This window comes from Myodes glareolus, chromosome 14 (assembly GCF_982192425.1).
Source record: "Myodes glareolus chromosome 14, mMyoGla1.1, whole genome shotgun sequence".
Lineage (NCBI taxonomy): Eukaryota > Metazoa > Chordata > Mammalia > Rodentia > Cricetidae > Myodes > Myodes glareolus.
Window position 1 is genome coordinate 78,293,763 of NC_142039.1, and position 16,711 is coordinate 78,310,473.

The 16,711-nt window shown below is 44.0% G+C and overlaps 2 protein-coding genes across 7 annotated transcripts in view; both read right to left on the minus strand.

Moving 5' to 3' along the window:
- Cdc14b (cell division cycle 14B) overlaps positions 1-6,746 on the minus strand; it is an 82,332-nt gene extending 75,586 nt beyond the window's left edge. For all 6 annotated transcript variants that reach the window (XM_048447600.3, XM_048447604.3, XM_048447599.3 and 3 more), the window contains exon 1: positions 6,436-6,746. In XM_048447600.3, coding sequence (XP_048303557.1) covers positions 6,436-6,595 — 160 coding nt within the window. In that variant the 5' untranslated portion in view covers positions 6,596-6,746. The remainder of the gene's footprint in view (positions 1-6,435) is intronic.
- A 710-nt stretch (positions 6,747-7,456) lies between these two features.
- Positions 7,457-16,711, minus strand: part of Prxl2c (peroxiredoxin like 2C) — a 34,619-nt gene continuing 25,364 nt past the window's right edge. Inside the window, exon 6 of the mRNA XM_085699657.2 lies at positions 7,457-7,748. Coding sequence (XP_085555783.1) covers positions 7,648-7,748 — 101 coding nt within the window. The 3' untranslated portion in view covers positions 7,457-7,647. The remainder of the gene's footprint in view (positions 7,749-16,711) is intronic.

Here is a 16,711-nt window from a genome sequence, read left to right on the forward strand (position 1 = left end):
ACACACACGTCCTGGTGATGTCTTTTTTTTTTTTTCAGCACCTGAGATACTGTTGAATGAAAGGAATATCTGAAAAGTTCGGACTATGCTGGTGGTCAATTTGGGAAATAGCGTGCACTGGGGAGACCCACAGATTGTAACTGCCAAAGTTCACCAGCTAAATTCGCCCTCGCAGGTAATGGTCACCAAGTGCCCATCATGACATGCCTACTTGCCTAAGTGGCACAGGATGTGCTACTAAATGTTCAATGTGACAAATAAGTTCTGTACAACTACGAAGCAGTTTTACCTGCTGGAAACAGGCAAAGTCAGACAGTCAAGGCTTTATCAAACAGAAACCATCCATTGGGCTCTTGCACTGGGTTGGCATCCTCAACGGGAGAGCGAAGGGTTGCATTATCTACAGATGACCACTTGGAATTATTTAAAACACACACCTATGGCTGGGAAGATGGATCCACAAGTAACAGTGCTTGCTGCAGAAACCTGATGACCTGAGTTCAATCCCTAGGACTCATACAGTGGAAGGAAAGAACCAGCTCCTGCAAGTTGTTCTGAGTGCTGTCACACACACACACACACACACACACACACACACACACACACACACACACAGGAGTAGTAACAAAATTTAAAATGTTAAAAACACAGCACCTTCCCTATAGCTCACAAATAATCAGAATTTTTCAAGAGCTGCACCACTGCCTCCTATTTACATCCTGAGAACCCACAGAGTGACTCTGGCACAGCTGGCTCCGGTCCCACTCATTAACACAGAGCACAGACAGTGATCACTGCCGATTCCCTGGCTTCAGGGCTGGTCCTGGGGAAGCTAACCACGTTCCCCTCATCTCTATGCCTTGCCACTCTAAGGAAAGAAACGGAACAACATATGAGGCTAACTTATTACCTGTATGTATGGTGTAAAGCTAGAAGATTTAAAGGCAAGGATCGTGACCAACAGGAAGCAAAGAAGAACAGCCAGGAAGCAGAGAAAACAAGAGGCATGCCAAAGTGCAGAAGCATGTCGCAGGTGGAAAGACAAATGAGCAGCTCACAGAGCTTTGGCTCCTGAAACTCAGCCACCTTGACTACAACAGGAGCCATGAAAATGGATTTATTTTGCCCTCTGGCTCAATGTTCTGTGTCAGGTATTTCCTCTTCTATCCAGAAAAAGACACTTCCATCAGGGCAAACAATGAATATGCATGAGGGTTTTACATAGTAAGCATTCAATAAACACTTCTCGAATTAATGAATACATTTCCCTAGCCTAATGACATCTGCTGTGAATTTTAAGGATCCTAAAGAGAAAGGAAAGGGGGCAAGTGATGCTGTTGATTTCATTTGATGATTCGCCTGTGCTGCTGCTAACCAGTGCTTGGAAGGGACTAGCCTGACCTCTACTAGGGTTTCTCCAATAAATCCTATTATGACATAGACACCCAAAAGGCTAAATCATGGCAAACACCGGGAAACTTAAAAGGAGGAAGAATAAAGAAACTTAAAACACAGCCAGGCAGTGGTGACGCACACCTTTAATCTCAGCACTTGGGAGGCAGAGGTAGGTGAATCTCTGTGAGATTGAGGCCTATAAAGTGAGTTCCAGGACAGCTAGAACTGTTATACAGAGAAACCCTGTCTTGAAAACAAAATTTAAAAAATTAAAATTAAAAATAAAAAAGAAATTTAAAACAGGGGTTGTAGATGGAGCTCAGTCATTAGAGTACTTGCCTAGCATGCAGAAGGCCCTGGGCTCCATCCATCCCCAGCGCTGACAAACCAGGCCATAATCACAGCACTAGGGAAGTGAAGGCAGGAGGATCAGAAGTTTCAAGTCAACCTTGGCTACATACCAACTTCTAGGCTATACTGAGCTACATGAATAAGACTCTGTCTCTAAAAACAAGCAAATAAAATAAAACCAAGCACTGAGTCTTTCAGGCAACAGGAAATATTACTAGTTTTCTTCAATAATTAGAAACTTAAAAGATTAAAATACTGAAATAAATCAAAGGTCTGCATCAACTATTAGATCCTGAAAATGATCACATTTTGCAGCTGTGATAGAATGCTTAAAAAATGTCTTCAGACCGGGTGGTGGTGGCAGTGCATACCTTTAATGCCAGCACTCTGGAGATGGAGGCAGGCCGATCTCCAGGAGTTCAAAGCTGGTCTACAAACAGAGTTCAAGTTCAATATACTTCAAGCTCAATATAGAGAGACTGTCATCACCTCCAGCCCCCTCACAAAACAAATTTTTGGAAAGGGAGACTGTCCTTGTTATTAACAAAAAAGGAAGGTTTGCATGGAAGGCCCTATTTAAGGCCAAATTTAATGATTTGACAGTTGAAAAAAGCTTTGGAACTCTTGGCACCAAGGAGGTTCATAAGAAAATAATATCCCCACCTGCATCCAACCCATTTTTTTCTCATTTTTTTCCCAATTTTCGATTACAGTTTTCAACCCACTGAAAACTCGAGTCCTCTTTTCTCTCTGCTTCCTCGACCAAAAGCTTCTTCGTGGATCTTTAGCATCTCAGGGTATCAGCTACACAGTTCACCTGTCTTTAGGAGATTTGGTTTTCACAGTACACCAGAAATACAGTTAAAGTTTAAAAAAAAAATCAATAACAAAGTATACTGCCTGAATTGGGGTAAGAATTAACCCACTATTGAGTAGGTTGGCTCCTGTGAAGAGTGAACACTCCCCTCCCAGAGCAAAGCAGGGAGGTTAGCCAGTCTCTAAACCAAACAAGAATGATCACACAAGCATCCAGTATGAACAGCACACAATGCAGCACCCTAGTGTAGGCAGGAATTCAATTTACAGATTGAATAGGTCACCATAAAAATATCAAAGACCCACCTGTGGTGGTGGCATATCCTTTAATCCCAGTACTTGGGAAACAGAGGCAGGCAAACCTCTGTAAATCCAAGGCCCAGTCTAGTCTACAAAGCCAGCCAGAGCTACACAGAGAAATCCTGTCTCAAAGATAAATAAATAAATAAATAAATAAAGGCTAGTATGTTGATGCCCTGGGTTTATCCCAGAACCACGTAAGACCAGGCACAGTTTTATATAATCCCAGTCTGTTTATAATCCCAGCACTCAGATGGAAGGCTCACATGTTCAAGGTCACCCTCAGCTACACAGCACACTTGAGACAAACCTAAACTGTGTGAGGAAAAAGCTTTAGGGGCAGAACAGGCGAAACAGATAACAAGGCTTAATTTTTCCAAACCATGTCTGCTACAAGAGTCTTCCTGTTCACTAACGAGTATTGGTAAAGATGTAGAGATGATTTTCACTTCAAGGGTAGAAAACTGACGGCAAAAGCTCTTTTCAAAACAGCCTGGTAGCTGCCCAAAATGAAAATATGAAGTTAGCACGCAAATCAAGAAGTATACTCCAAGGACCTGAAAGCATGTCCTGAACACGAATGTGGATGATGGCAACATACATACAGGTCCAAATCCCACTGAGGCTGTATACTGCTGGCCCAACATTTTTATTTCTAGAATCTGCTCAAAAATGCAGTCACAAATACACAGACGCCATCCACAGGGATGCTTCTGCAGCCATTTGCAATAGAACCGAACACATTCCCAAGTGTTCCCGCTCACTACTGCTAAAGAAACCGTGATTCAGCCACACAATATGATAGCACTCAGTTAAAAAGAAACCACTCTGATGGCTCAGCTGGAAAGAGAGCCTCCAGCCAAGACTGAGGACCTTAGTTCAGTCATGGAAACCCGTGTGGTAGTGAACCAGCTCCCACAAGCTATCCGGACTTGTGCACAGGGTTCTATTAAGGATGGAATCAATAACCCCCCTCCAACCCCCAACACAAATAATGTAAAAACGAAAATTAAAAAAAAAAAAGACCAAACTGTTTTGGTAATAATGTCTGATTTTCTTAAACAATTAAGAAAACAAACCATCAGGCCTGGACGGTGGTGGTACAAGCCTTTAATTCCAGGACTAGAGAGGCAGAGACAAGCGGATCTCTGTGGGTTTGAGGCCAGCTTGGTCTACAGAACAAGTTCCAGGGCAGGCTCCAAAGCTACACAGAGAAGCCCTGGAGAGAGGATAGCGAGCTGTCGGGTATCAAGTATGTGGCACATCCCTTTAATCCCAGCACTTGGGGAAGTAGAGGCAGGAAAATCTCTGAGTTCAAGGCCATCCTTATCTACACAAAGAGCCCCAAACCAGTTTGCTACAGAGGGAGACCTAGTATCAAAAGGCAATAAGACAATGACTGAGACGAAAATAATTTGGGAAATTAAAAGACCAGCCGCCATTTGCTAAACACAAAGCCGGATGCCTCCTCCATCAGCACCACACACAAAATAAATAAAATTAAAAGTAATCTGATCTTTCTAACTTTTTGTTTTGTATTGTTTTTGTTTTTCAAGACTGAGCTTCTCTGTGTAGCTTTGGCTGACACACTCACTATGTAGACCAGGCTGACCTCAAACTCACAAGAGATCCGCCTGCCTCTGCCTCCCGAGTGCTGGGATTAAAGGCGCGCACCACCACCGCCCAACTGCTGACATTTTCTAAAATTAATTCTTTGATGGTTTCCTCAGGAAGGCTTGCCAAGTTACACTTTATCCCCATGAAACAGAAAGACTTCCTCCAACAACTGCTGTCAAAATTCTTCTGGTGGATTATATAGCTCGATGTTGGGGGAGCTAGCCTAGCACGCACAAAGCCCTGAATGCCAGCTTCGGGGCCACTAATAATTTCTTAATTATGAAAACAACCATCTAATCTTATTACAGATTTTTTTTCCTTTTTGTTTTGAGACAGGATCTCTGTACATAGACCTGGCTGTTCTGGAATTCACTATACAGATGAGGCTAACCTTGAACTCACAGAGATCCACCTGACTCTGCCTAAAGAGTGCTACTAGGATTAAAAGCCCAGTCTTACAACTTTTAATGAAAACTACCTAAATGCTCAACAGAGAACTGTCTAAATTCATAAAACATTTAAATCTATAACTGTGTTTAAATGCATAAACCTTTTTTTAAATCTAGTTTTATCCTTTAAAGCCACACATCCTTTGGCTTAGGTAGTAATTAAAATCAAATGAGGTTTTGAACACACCAACTGGAGACTGACATTCTGCCATGAAGGACTCTACAGAGCAATGCAAGATCAATTGTATGCCATCCTGCATGCATTTGCAAAGAATAGATACAAACGTGCGCGGGTCCGGGATGTTTCTGGAAAGATGCACGAGAAACTAGCAACATCGGTTACATTTAGACAGTCTTGTTCTTTTCCACCAACTTTTCTCAGTATACTCTTGTGTACCTCTACAATTCAGATCTATACAAGGTTTAACTTGTTCCCATACTAAATAGCCCTAACCAAAGATGATTTTAAGAAGTGTAAGAATATGCGGATCCCACCAGCACGAAGGAACCTGGGCAAGCTGGCATCTCCTCCTGCAGGGCCACCCCTAGACCTGGGAAGAAGCCAGTCAGGGGCTGTACTTAAAGCAACTCCTTCCTCTTCCTCCTTCAAACGCTAAGAAATCTTGCCCCTCTCCTCTCGGCTTCCTTTAAAATCGGTCTTATTTTCTAGCTGCCCATCAATCTAGAATATAGTTTCTACTAAATTTCTGTGTCTGTGTAAACACTTCCTAAATCAATAATATTGTCGCCAATCGAGACCACCTTAGAAAGTCCAAGTTCAAGGCCTGGAAACCGTTTCTTAAAACCACACGTAGAGGTGGACACCATCGGCCCCAGAAAACGCGGCACATTCTCTCAACCGCGCAGACAGCTATGTAGCTGATAATGCGTTTCCACATACAGCAGCACACCGAAGGCAAGCTCTGGCTTCAACACCAATCCCGGCAAACCCAGCAACTGCCAAATTAATTTCAAGAACGGAGACACTTAAGAAAAATCACCCCTCGAAAGCGGCTTTTCTACATGCTCGGACTGGCGGGGATTTCTCAAAAGTGACACCTCTGGGCACTTAGAACGCTGGATGGTTCCAACGCCATCACCGTGACACCTCTCTGGAGGCGCGGGAGGGAGGGCAAGGATCTCCGAGGAGGCCTGAGCAGGGCGCGATGGCGTGGGGAAGAGGGGGGCAAGGGCCAGGGGCTCGGGCGGGATCCCACGCGTTGCCAAGGCGCAGCGGGGCTTGGGCCCTCGGGCCAGGAAAGATCAGCGCCCTCGGAGCTCAGCAGAAACTCGGACTGGCGTGAGGACAACCGCGCCAGCTATCCCAGAAAGAGGTGGGTTCGAGGGCAGAGCCCTCCCCCCGCCTCCGGAGGCCGGGTGCATTTTACAGAGGTGACCCTCGGCCCCTCTCGGTGTAAAAGTTGCAGCCGCCGGCGCGCGGGCGGGCTGGCGGCGAGAGGCGCGAGGAAGCCGCGAGTCTCGTGGGGGGTGTGGCGGGGGGGCTCACCCGTGATGTCCAGGTACAGGTCGTCCTGCTGCTCCAGGCGGTGCAGCTCCTGCGCCGTGGAGCTGCGGCTCTTCTTCACGCCGGGAGAGGAGGACGAGCTGCGGCGCGAGCAAGGGGGCGCGGTAGCCCAAGCCGAGCGCCGCTCGCTCTTGCGCTTCATGGAGGCGGCCGCGGCCCGTCAGGGGACCGCGACCATGGCCCGGCAGCCCGGCCCCGAGTCCTCGAGCTGCGTCTCCCGCCGCCCGCGCCCCGGGGGCCACACAGCGCTGGCCGGCGGCTCGGGCAAAGTGCGCGCGCCCTGGGTCGCTGCTGCCTGGGCGTCCGAGCTCAGCGGACCGCGGTTCCCGGGGACCCCCAGGAGGGATGTTCCGTGGAGCTTCATTCACAAAAAGAAGGGCCCACAACCCTCCTCGGGGCCCGCCGGCTCGGGCCGCTCATTGGTCAGCGCGGCGTGACGTCACGCAACCGGGGCCTTCCTACAGGCAGGTACCCGGTGACGCCATAAAGAAAAGTCTGAGCGCTTCCGCCCATCGGGCAGAAAGCATGCTGGCGACCCCTGGGTGGGATACCCTCAACTTTTGTCTCCGGTGTCCAGGTGCGACGCCCCGGCCCCCAGTTCTTCGAGTGAACCCCCAAGTTCCTGCACAGCCCTGCCCTAGTAACTCCACTCCGGGTCTTTGGGATGGAATTTTCTTTCTTTTTTTTGTGTGTGTGTGTGTGTGTTTCTTGGGTTTCCTTGTAATTCGCGCCAAGGGAGCCTTGTCATGGCCGCCTGCTAGGAGAGTGTAGCCTGCTGAAGGGGTCCGCAGCCCAGTGGTCACAAGGCAGAGCGGACCTCGGAACTTAGAAGTTCAGCCCCGCGCTGCTTTTCTCCACCTATCGGAACAGACCAATGAGGGCTTCTCGGAGTCAGTTTAAAAAAAAAAAAAAAAGACAAGCCACCTGGAGACGTGATTTGCGGTGGTTTGCTCCTTCCGCACCTTGTCCCGGGACCCTGGAGCTGCGCTCACTCTTGCCGTGCGTAGCCCGGGTGCCCACGGTCCGATTTAGCACGAAGTGTAGAAGCACGTGGCCAGCTGGGCCCTCGGACTTTGCTCTTTCAGCTCTGCAGGAATGCAGCCCCATAGTTTGCTACTGTGTTAAAAATTTGTCAGACCTTTTCGGAACTTGACCACAGCTGCCATTTTGAAGGGCCTAGCTCCACCGTGGCATCTAAATATGCGAGAAGTCTTGAAACTGCCTTTGGAGTTCGTGGTCCCAAATTCTCCATCTGCAGACCAATTTCTGTTGTCCACGGCGATTTAACTCCCAGTCTGCAAGGGAAGCCAGAGTCAGAGAGGGATAAATTTCAGCCCCTCCTCCCTTCCCCCAAGGAAATGCAGATTTCACGGAGTTCCTCGCTCTAGGGTAGTTTTGGCTTTTGTTTTAAAGCCATCCATTAAACCAGCGAAAAATAGGAAAATAGATTGTGGGACAGCGTCTTCTTGGCCAGGAACCGCTTAAGAACTAGTTCGGTTTCGTATTCATCTTTCGGTTTTCCGTAAGGATGCCAATGTAGGCCTTAGATTTAAAATGTTCTACTTGTTTATAGTGGTAGCAAAAACATTTGACCTGGAAGAGGAAATCTTTCACACTGTTCCAGGGCTCATAGTAGAATCAGAATCAGAAATTTTAAGAGTAGATCTTTTTTAAAACAAATAATTACATCAGGGTTACTCCAGTGGGTCCCTAGGATTACAGAGAAGAAAGTAGTATTCTAAAAGATTGTGTTGTGTCTCACTAAGCAGCCCAGACTAACCTCACAATGGCCTCTGCGTCTCCAGTGCAGGGATTACAGGTGTGGGCCACCGCAGGCACCTTACAGGGTTTTCTCTGTGCGTGTGTCCAGTGTGTTCTACTTTTCGAGGTTCTGGGATTTACACCCAGGGCCTTGCACATGCAGGACAAATGATTTATTAGTAAGTGAAATTCCTGGCCCACGTTATTTTTTGAGATTGGCTTAGTCAAGTCTCTAAGAGCCAAGTAGTTTCCATTGTCAGTTGATTTTCTCTCACCTTCAAATAGAGTGGTTGGGCTAGATTCTAGTTGCTGGAAATTCTAACAAAATGCATATATGGCTTAAGTAAAGGGGGGAAAGGTTATATATACATAAGTATACTATGTAAGCATTTTCGTATTTTGCAAAATCATAATTTTGTCATCTTGCTGAAATAGTATTTTTAAAACAAGGTTTTTGATTACACTTTCTCATTATTCAGTCTTTCATTTTTGGGAAGCCATGTGTTAGACATGTTCACTTGGATATGGCTACATAGCCTATAATATAAGCATTTGGAAGGTAGAGGCTGGAGGATAAGAAGTTTGAGGTCATCCTCTGTTGAATTAGGTTACAACCAGATCCAAATAAAAAGATTCAAGACCAGTCAGATGGCACATGGGTAAAGGCACATGCCAGTGAGTGTCACAATCTGAGTTCAATCCCTGGGCACCCATTTGTTAGAAGAGAACCAGCTCCCGCAAACTGTCTTCTGACGCATACCCCTCCGCACACAAAGTAATAAGTAAGTGTGACCTCAAGCTCTCCTTGTATTTTATTTTCCTGTCATGTTTATATAGTGGCAGGAAATATCTCGGCTGATCTTTGTTGTGTATGTGACATTGCCTTTGAATTGTAAGCTGATTTCTAGGTTCTGAAACTTGGGCTGCAGGGAAGTGCCTGAGTTTGCTTGTATGAGTATATTATTGTTCATTGTTTGCTCACTGGCCATAGGATTGTGGAGACTGAAAGCACCTTAGACAGTATTTGGTCTGAAGCTCTCCTCTGACAGTGAGGTCGGGACACACAGAGGAGTGGTCAGTCGAAACAGAAAGACAGGGAACATTATGGGGACCTGGGAAGGAGAAGAAACCCCTTACTCAGGATTCTCACTGAAGGATCTCAGCAGCTGGGAACCAAGAATTTCAAACTGGGACTGGAGAGATGGTTGAGAAGTTAAGAGTGAACACTGCTTTTGCAGTTTGGTTTCTAGCCCCCCAGGTCAAGCTGCTTACTACTGCCTGAAACTCCAGCTCCAGAGAATTTGGTGACCTAGGCACCTGAACGCATATGTACTGCGGCACATATAATTCCAGAAAAGTTCCAGACTGGGAGGTGGCTCCGCGGGTAAAGTAATTTTGATGTAACAATGAGGGCCTGAGTTTAGATCCCTAACACCCATGTAAATTAAAAAAAAAAAAAAACCACAGATAAGTATCAATAATCCCAGTATTGAGACAGATAAAGGATTTCTGAGGCTCAGTGGCCAGTCTGTCTGAATCACGGACCTCTGGCCTCCATACACACACAGGTGCTTGTGCACCCACATGAACACACACACAATTCCAGTACATTGTTTGTTGTAAAGGTTCGAATTGAAACTGTTTTTGTAAAGCCTAATTTGCAAAGGTTCAAAATTCTTTTACATAGAAATATTTTCAGGGGCTGGTGGTGTTTTGTATCTTTTAAAAATAAACTCATCCCGTGGGACTGGAAAGATGAATCAATGGGTAAGAGCAGTGGCTGCTCTTCCAGAGGATCCAAGTTAAATGGTGCCCATATGGCAGCTCACTATAGTCTGTAACTCCAGTTAGGGTCTCTGACACCCTCACACAGACATGTGCGCAGACAAAACACCAAGCTTGTAAAATCTTTTTTTTTTTTTTTAAATAAAACTGGTTCCTGCTGGGTGTGACGACACACTTTTAATCCCAGTCCTTGGGAGGTTGAAGCAGGAGAAGTATGGTGAGTCTGAGGTCAGCCTGGGCCACCTAGTGAACTTCAGGTCAGCTGGAATACAGAGTGAGACATTATCTCCAAAATCCAAAGTAAATTTTAATTGTTTTCAGTTTTTTGAGACAGAGCCTCACTATGTAGCTCTGGTTGTCCTGGAACTCAGTATGTAGACCACAGTAGTTTCAAACTCACAGAAATCTGCCTGCCCCAGCCTGTTGTGAAATAATTTTTTTTTTGTACACTATGAATATGTGTCACTCAGATTGGTTTAATAAAGCTGAAAGGCAAGATTTTCGGGGCAGAGAGGACTGGGAAGAAGAGCAGAGATGCCAGGAGATGCAGAATGATCAGGATGGGCACTATGAAGATGAGGTAATAAAGCCTCAAGGCAGAAAGTAAATTACTAGAAATGGGTTAAGTTACAGGAGCTAGTTAGAAACAAGTCTAAGCTATCGGTTGAGCTTGCATAAATAATAAAAGTCTCCATGTGGTTATTTGGAAGCCAGCTGGTATGGTAAAGACTCACTACAAATGGTGCCCAACATCTGGCCATGTATATTCACATAAGACCCGAGAAAACAGAAAGGTTCTAAACACACAAAAGTGGAGAGAATGAGGCTTCTTAGTCCCATGTTTCCCATGCAGGTCGTAGAGAGACACGCTCCAAGCTTGAACTGCCAGTGTGCCATGAGCTAAGCCTCGTGGCAGATTTAAGGTTTTGCTCATGCAGATAGAAAAGGTTACAGATATGCAGTAATGCAGGTTCAGACAGGAAGAAAAACAAACCTCTCAACAGGTTACAGTGTGTTTAACAATGTTCATAGGCTAAGGGGAAAAAATGGCTAATAGACAGTCATAAAAATAGTTTAAAAATAATAGTAAAATCTTTAGAGAGAGTAAAGTAATAAAAAATAAGCCGCATAAAGATCAAAAATACAAGAAGTCTGGATCCTATCTGGTGTCTTGTTAACTTCGAATATTTTAAATACTACTGTAAAAATAATAGCAGCTGAGAGGCATTGAATTATGGAAACTACTAAATTAAAACACCTGTATACTTTAAAAATGTCTTAATTTACAAATGGAGGTCAGACAACATGTCGCATGGGGGAGAGGTTATGCTTTTGTTTCCATGGGAAATGTAAGGCTGTGGATTTCTTCCAGATTACTGGAGATCAGATTTGACTTGGGGAGACCTGAGTATCTTGGCTACAGACATGAGGGACGAAAGCCAAAAAAGATAATAGGACAGGTGATGTGTAAGCTGATCCCTTAACATGGGAATTGCTCTAAGATGAGATGAGACATGATAAATCTTGTTGGCTACAGAATCTTCATGACTTATTACTACATGTCATCCATTCATATGGCATGGATAGAAATTCATATTACAGTCTGATTATACAATCCAAGTGAATTTATAAAGTTGGCAGATGCCCTTTACCTGCTCAAACATAAAACAAAAAAAATCACCTTTAACTACTTGTGCACACTGCACATTCCATATCTGTGTTAATGCAGAGATGTATGTTACCTTTGAAAATGTGTTTTCAGAGCAGAGGAACCAGACACCAATGAAAGCAGGTGGTCCAGGTGATCCAGCATCTCAGATGCCTCTGTTGCAATTTTCCCCAGAGATCTGCATCAAGAACAGCTTCAAGGATGCTGGATGAGATGGTCCTCACAGCCTCACAGACTACTCTAGTCAGGATTTAAGATAAGCCTTGCGTAGTGCATGCCTTTAATCCTAGCCTTTAATCCCTTTAATCAGGAGGCAGAGACAGGTGGATCTCTGTGAGTTTGAGGCCAGCCTGGTCCACAGAGCGAGTTCCAGGACAAGCACCAAAGCCACAGAAAAACCCTGTCTCAAAAAAACCAAGAGAGAGAGAGGAGAGAGAGAGAGAGAGAGAGAGAGAGAGAGAGAGAGAAGCCTTTCACTTCCCTATTACACAGAGACTGGACAACAAATAACAGAGCTAACCCTCCAGGACTTGACCATTATCCGAATTTTCCCAGGGTCTTCTAAACTTGCCAGAGCCTCAGGACAACAGAAAGCAGTCTAGAGAACATGATGCCCACATTCCCAAGAGGTGGGCTTTTGGTCATTTGGGGGTTTGGTTACAAATTGTTATTAGTCATGGGCAGGATAAAAGCTAAACAAAGGAGTTAGATTTAAAGATCTCTTTCTGAAGGAAAAAAAGGGGATATAGTATAAAATAATGAGATAAATGGGTGGATTGTTAAGTCTTTTTAAACAGCTAGTCTCAATTATTTTACATTGGTATGGATTTTTATTTATTGATACAAATTTATGGTTATTTTTGTTATGCTGTATATATATGTTTTTACTCTTGTTTAAGGTATTATACTTACGCAGTTTATTTAAAAAGCCCATTTAAAGTTTGACTTTAAAAGCTATTTAGGATATAAAAAAAATACAGGTTAAGAGTTAGCCATCTATAACATATAGTCATGTTAGGTATGTTTTCAAGGTCATACAGAGTTATATTTTAGATAGATAGATGATATTAAAACACTTCAAAGATCTACAGAATATGGTACTTAATTTTTTTATTTTGTTTTATTTTGTGTTTTGTTTTGGGCTTTTTTTTTTTTTTTTTTTTTTTTGAGACAGGATTTCTCTCTGTAGCTTTGGAGCCTGTCGTGGAACTCACTCTGTAGACCAAGCTGGTCTCAAACTCACAGAGATCCACTTGTCTCTGCCTCCTGAGGGCTGGGATTAAAGGTGTGCACCACCACTGTTCAGCTCATTTAAAATGTTACAATAACATAAGACTTTTCATGACAATGTACATGTCCTGGCAGCACCAATCTACTTCAAAAAAGGATAATGGGCATCAAAGAACCTCCATATGGAGTTTGTTTTCTTCATGGCAAAAGCTAGCCAGATGGGCAAGAAACTGTTCTTGTCTCCAGTGCTGACAATATGCTGTCCAAACAGGACCAACAGAACCACAAAGAAAAACCATTGCCAACTCTGCCAAGACAGAGTAGGATAGTCCTTCAAAACTTGCTTCACAGAAAAGTCTGTCAGATATTCTAGGCCTGTAGGCTAAAGATTAGATGTCCCAGTGTTGCAGAGGAACATTGGGTAACTGTCCAGGCAGCCAGATGTCTGCCTGTCATTTCCATAGGTTTAGAAGTGGCTTATACTGTACTTCCTGTTTACCCAGGTAATATTATATCCTTCTGGGATCTTTGATGGAATTGAAGACTAGGTAGTTATAGTTGCAGTTTCCTTAGTTATGATAGAAGGTAAATTAGGCACAGAGCTTTGAACTCATCACGATAAGATACATAATAGAATATTTTCTCTGACTATGCCAAATACAAATAGATTGAACATTGTGAATGTAATTCTTACCTGATAATTGTTCTTATTGTATATAGTTTTACTATGTTAGAAGTAAAAGCTTTCTTTTTTATTTAGACAAAAAGAGGGAACTGTGGAATTATCTTTTTGTACACTATGAATATGTGTCACTCAGATTGGTTTAGTAAAAAGCTGAAAGGCCAATAGCTAGGCAGGATTTTGGGGGCAGAGAGGATGCTGGGAAGAAGAAAGGTGAAGACGCCAGGAGATACAGAGCAAGCAGGAGGACACTACAGAGATGAAATAATAAATCCACAAGGCAGAAAGCAAATTAGTAGAAATGAGTTAATTTAAGTTATAAGGGCTAGTTAGAAACAAGCCTAATCTATCAGCTGAGCTTTCATAATTAATAAGAAGTCTTGATGTGGTTACCTGGGAGCTAGCTCATGGGACAAAAGACTTGCCACATCAGCCTCCCAAGTGCTGGAATTGAAAGCATACACCACCATGTCTGGCTCAAAGTAAATTTTTTTAAAAGTATAATTAGCACATGGTAAAAACAAAGATTGCACAAGGATTTTGAGTGGACTCGAAAGGCTTGTGTGTTAAAGGCTTGGTTCTCCCTAAGCACTATAGGAAATGGTGGGAATCAAAGAGGCAGGCCCTAGCAAGAGGTTTTCAATCATTGGAAGCATGCCGTCATAGGGAACTGTGAGACATGGGATTCTTTGATTTTTCAGTTCTTGACTATGAAGTTAGCTGCTTTATTCTACATAAATAGAATAATTATGTTTGCCATATCTGTTGTCTCACTAATGGCCCCAAAGCAGTGAACCAACCAAGCTTAAGCCTCTGAAACTGTAAGTCAAAATAACAATTCTCTTTTTAAGTTGATTTTCTCCGGTATTTCTTACAGAAATGAAAGCTAACACACTAGGTATTAGTTCAGTGTGATATAAAGTTCTTTATGGTAGGTAACCACTGACCAAAACAAGTTATATAACCAGTGAGTCCTTTTATTTGTTTTATTTTTTGAGGCTGTGTCTATGTAGCTCTGACTGTCCTGAAACTCACTATGTAGATCAGGGTGACCTGGATCGAGTTCTGTCTGTCTCTGCCTGCTGAATACTGGCATTAAAAGCATGTGACACCATGCCCGGCTCCCAATGAGTCTTTTTAAAATATCACCTCCTGTAGTTTAAATTTGATTTGAGGATACCTCCCAAAGGGCTGGAGAGATGGCTCAGCAGTTAAGAGTACTGCCTGCTCTTCCAAAGGTCCTGAGTTCAATTCCCAGCAACCACATGGTGGCTCACGACCATCTGTAATGAGATCTGGTGCCCTCCCGAGGAAGAGACCTGGTCAGTCGTCCTCATCAATTTAGACCATGAAATCCATATGGACAAGTTCAACAGAAGCGTTATATACGGGCTGCCCATGCATGTCCATGCCCCATACCTCCCAAAGATTCATTTATGTTGGGGGTTTGGTGTTCAACATGGGGTATTGATATGATGGAACCTTTAAGAGAAGGGATTAGTAGAAAGTTAGGTCTTGGGGGTACCACCCTCAGAAGGGATTAATACAGGTGTCCTAGATCGAGGTTAGCCCCTAAGAGGGTGGGCTAATATAGGAGAGGTTAGCACTTCACCTGAATCTCTCTTCTGTGTGTGTCACTTGCTGCTCTCAAACTGCTGCCATTTTTACTATTTACCCAGTACATACTGGTGCTATGCCCCACGTGCTGGGGTTAAAGGTATGTGCCACCACACTTGGCGTGAACCTCCAACACTGTGAGCTAAACAAACCTCTTTTTTTGAAGTCCCTAACCTCTGGTATTCTGTTACAGCAATAACCATGAGCATGATTCCATAGGTCTGACCTCTACCCAAACCATGTCCTGTAGCCATTCCCCTGCCTCCAACTCCCTCTTTTTGCTTTACTTTCTACTCTCCAGGTCAGATATAGCTTCTGGCATGAAATTTTGGCTTCTGAAATTTATTTCTGGCTCTCTCATCCTGACCGAGTTGGATCAGCTCTTCTGGCTGAATCCAGGTACTCTTAGACACACAGGGCTTGGACAGTTTCTCCTGGACTCTTCAGAAGTGGCTGCAGATCCAAGTTGACTCTGCCTATGAGCCCAGCTGCCAGACTAGACCTCCTCCCAGGGCAGGAGACAGCAAGCTTCACAGTCAAGACTGGCAAAGATAATCAGGTAACTGAAGGTAGCTAACCTCCTCCTTTACCCACACTACACCATTTTTCTTGCCAACTATTACAAAACAAGAAAGACATTCTTGTCTAACTCTCCCCTTAAGGACATGGAAGTCATTGAAAAGCATCAATTTCAAGTCTCTTCCAAGTCTGTTGCAATGTAAAAGCAATTTATTCTTCGTCTCCTGTTGGGGCTAGGAAGAACATTCTCGAAGATTGTCCAGTTTGAGAAGAGAACTAACTACCAATTCGAATACAGTGATTTCCTCTGGACCTTTTTTATTCAAGCCCCTTTGTGGGGAGGAAGTCCAGGTCCACCCTTAGGTCTCCATTTTCCCACAAAGCCAGAAGAGGGCCTCAGATCCCCTGGAACCTGAGTTTCAGGAGTAATCTACCGTAAGTGTCCTGGTCTTCTGCAAGAGCATTAACAAAACAGCTTGAGTCATCTCTTAAGCCTCATTCTGTTTTTAAATGTGAACAGTGAATCTTTTAATCCAGAGTCAGTGGCTAGGGAAGAGGGGAAAAAATCCAAAGGTTAAGGAACTCATAGGCAATCAAATTATAAAAATTAGTGAAAGTGACTCATGTCTTGTGCATGTCTGTATTTGAGTGAGTTTATGTGTGTGCCTCTGTGTGTGTGTGTTGTGTGTACACATATGGTACATATGTAGTTACACCAGTGTATGTGGTAGCCAGAGGTTGGCAGGTGTCTTTCCCCAATAAATCTCCATTTTTTATATATTAATTTAAATTTTTAATTTTATGTGTGTGGGTGGTTTGCCTGCATGCCTGGTGTCTGGTGCCTGTGGAGGGCAAAGAGGGCATTGGGTTCTCTGGAACTGGAGTAAGATGGCTAAGAGCTCTCATGTAGGATCAAACCTTGGTCTTTGGAAGAGCAGTCAGTGTTCTGAGCCATCTCTCCAGCCCCTCACCGTTATTTTTTGAGGCAGAGTTTC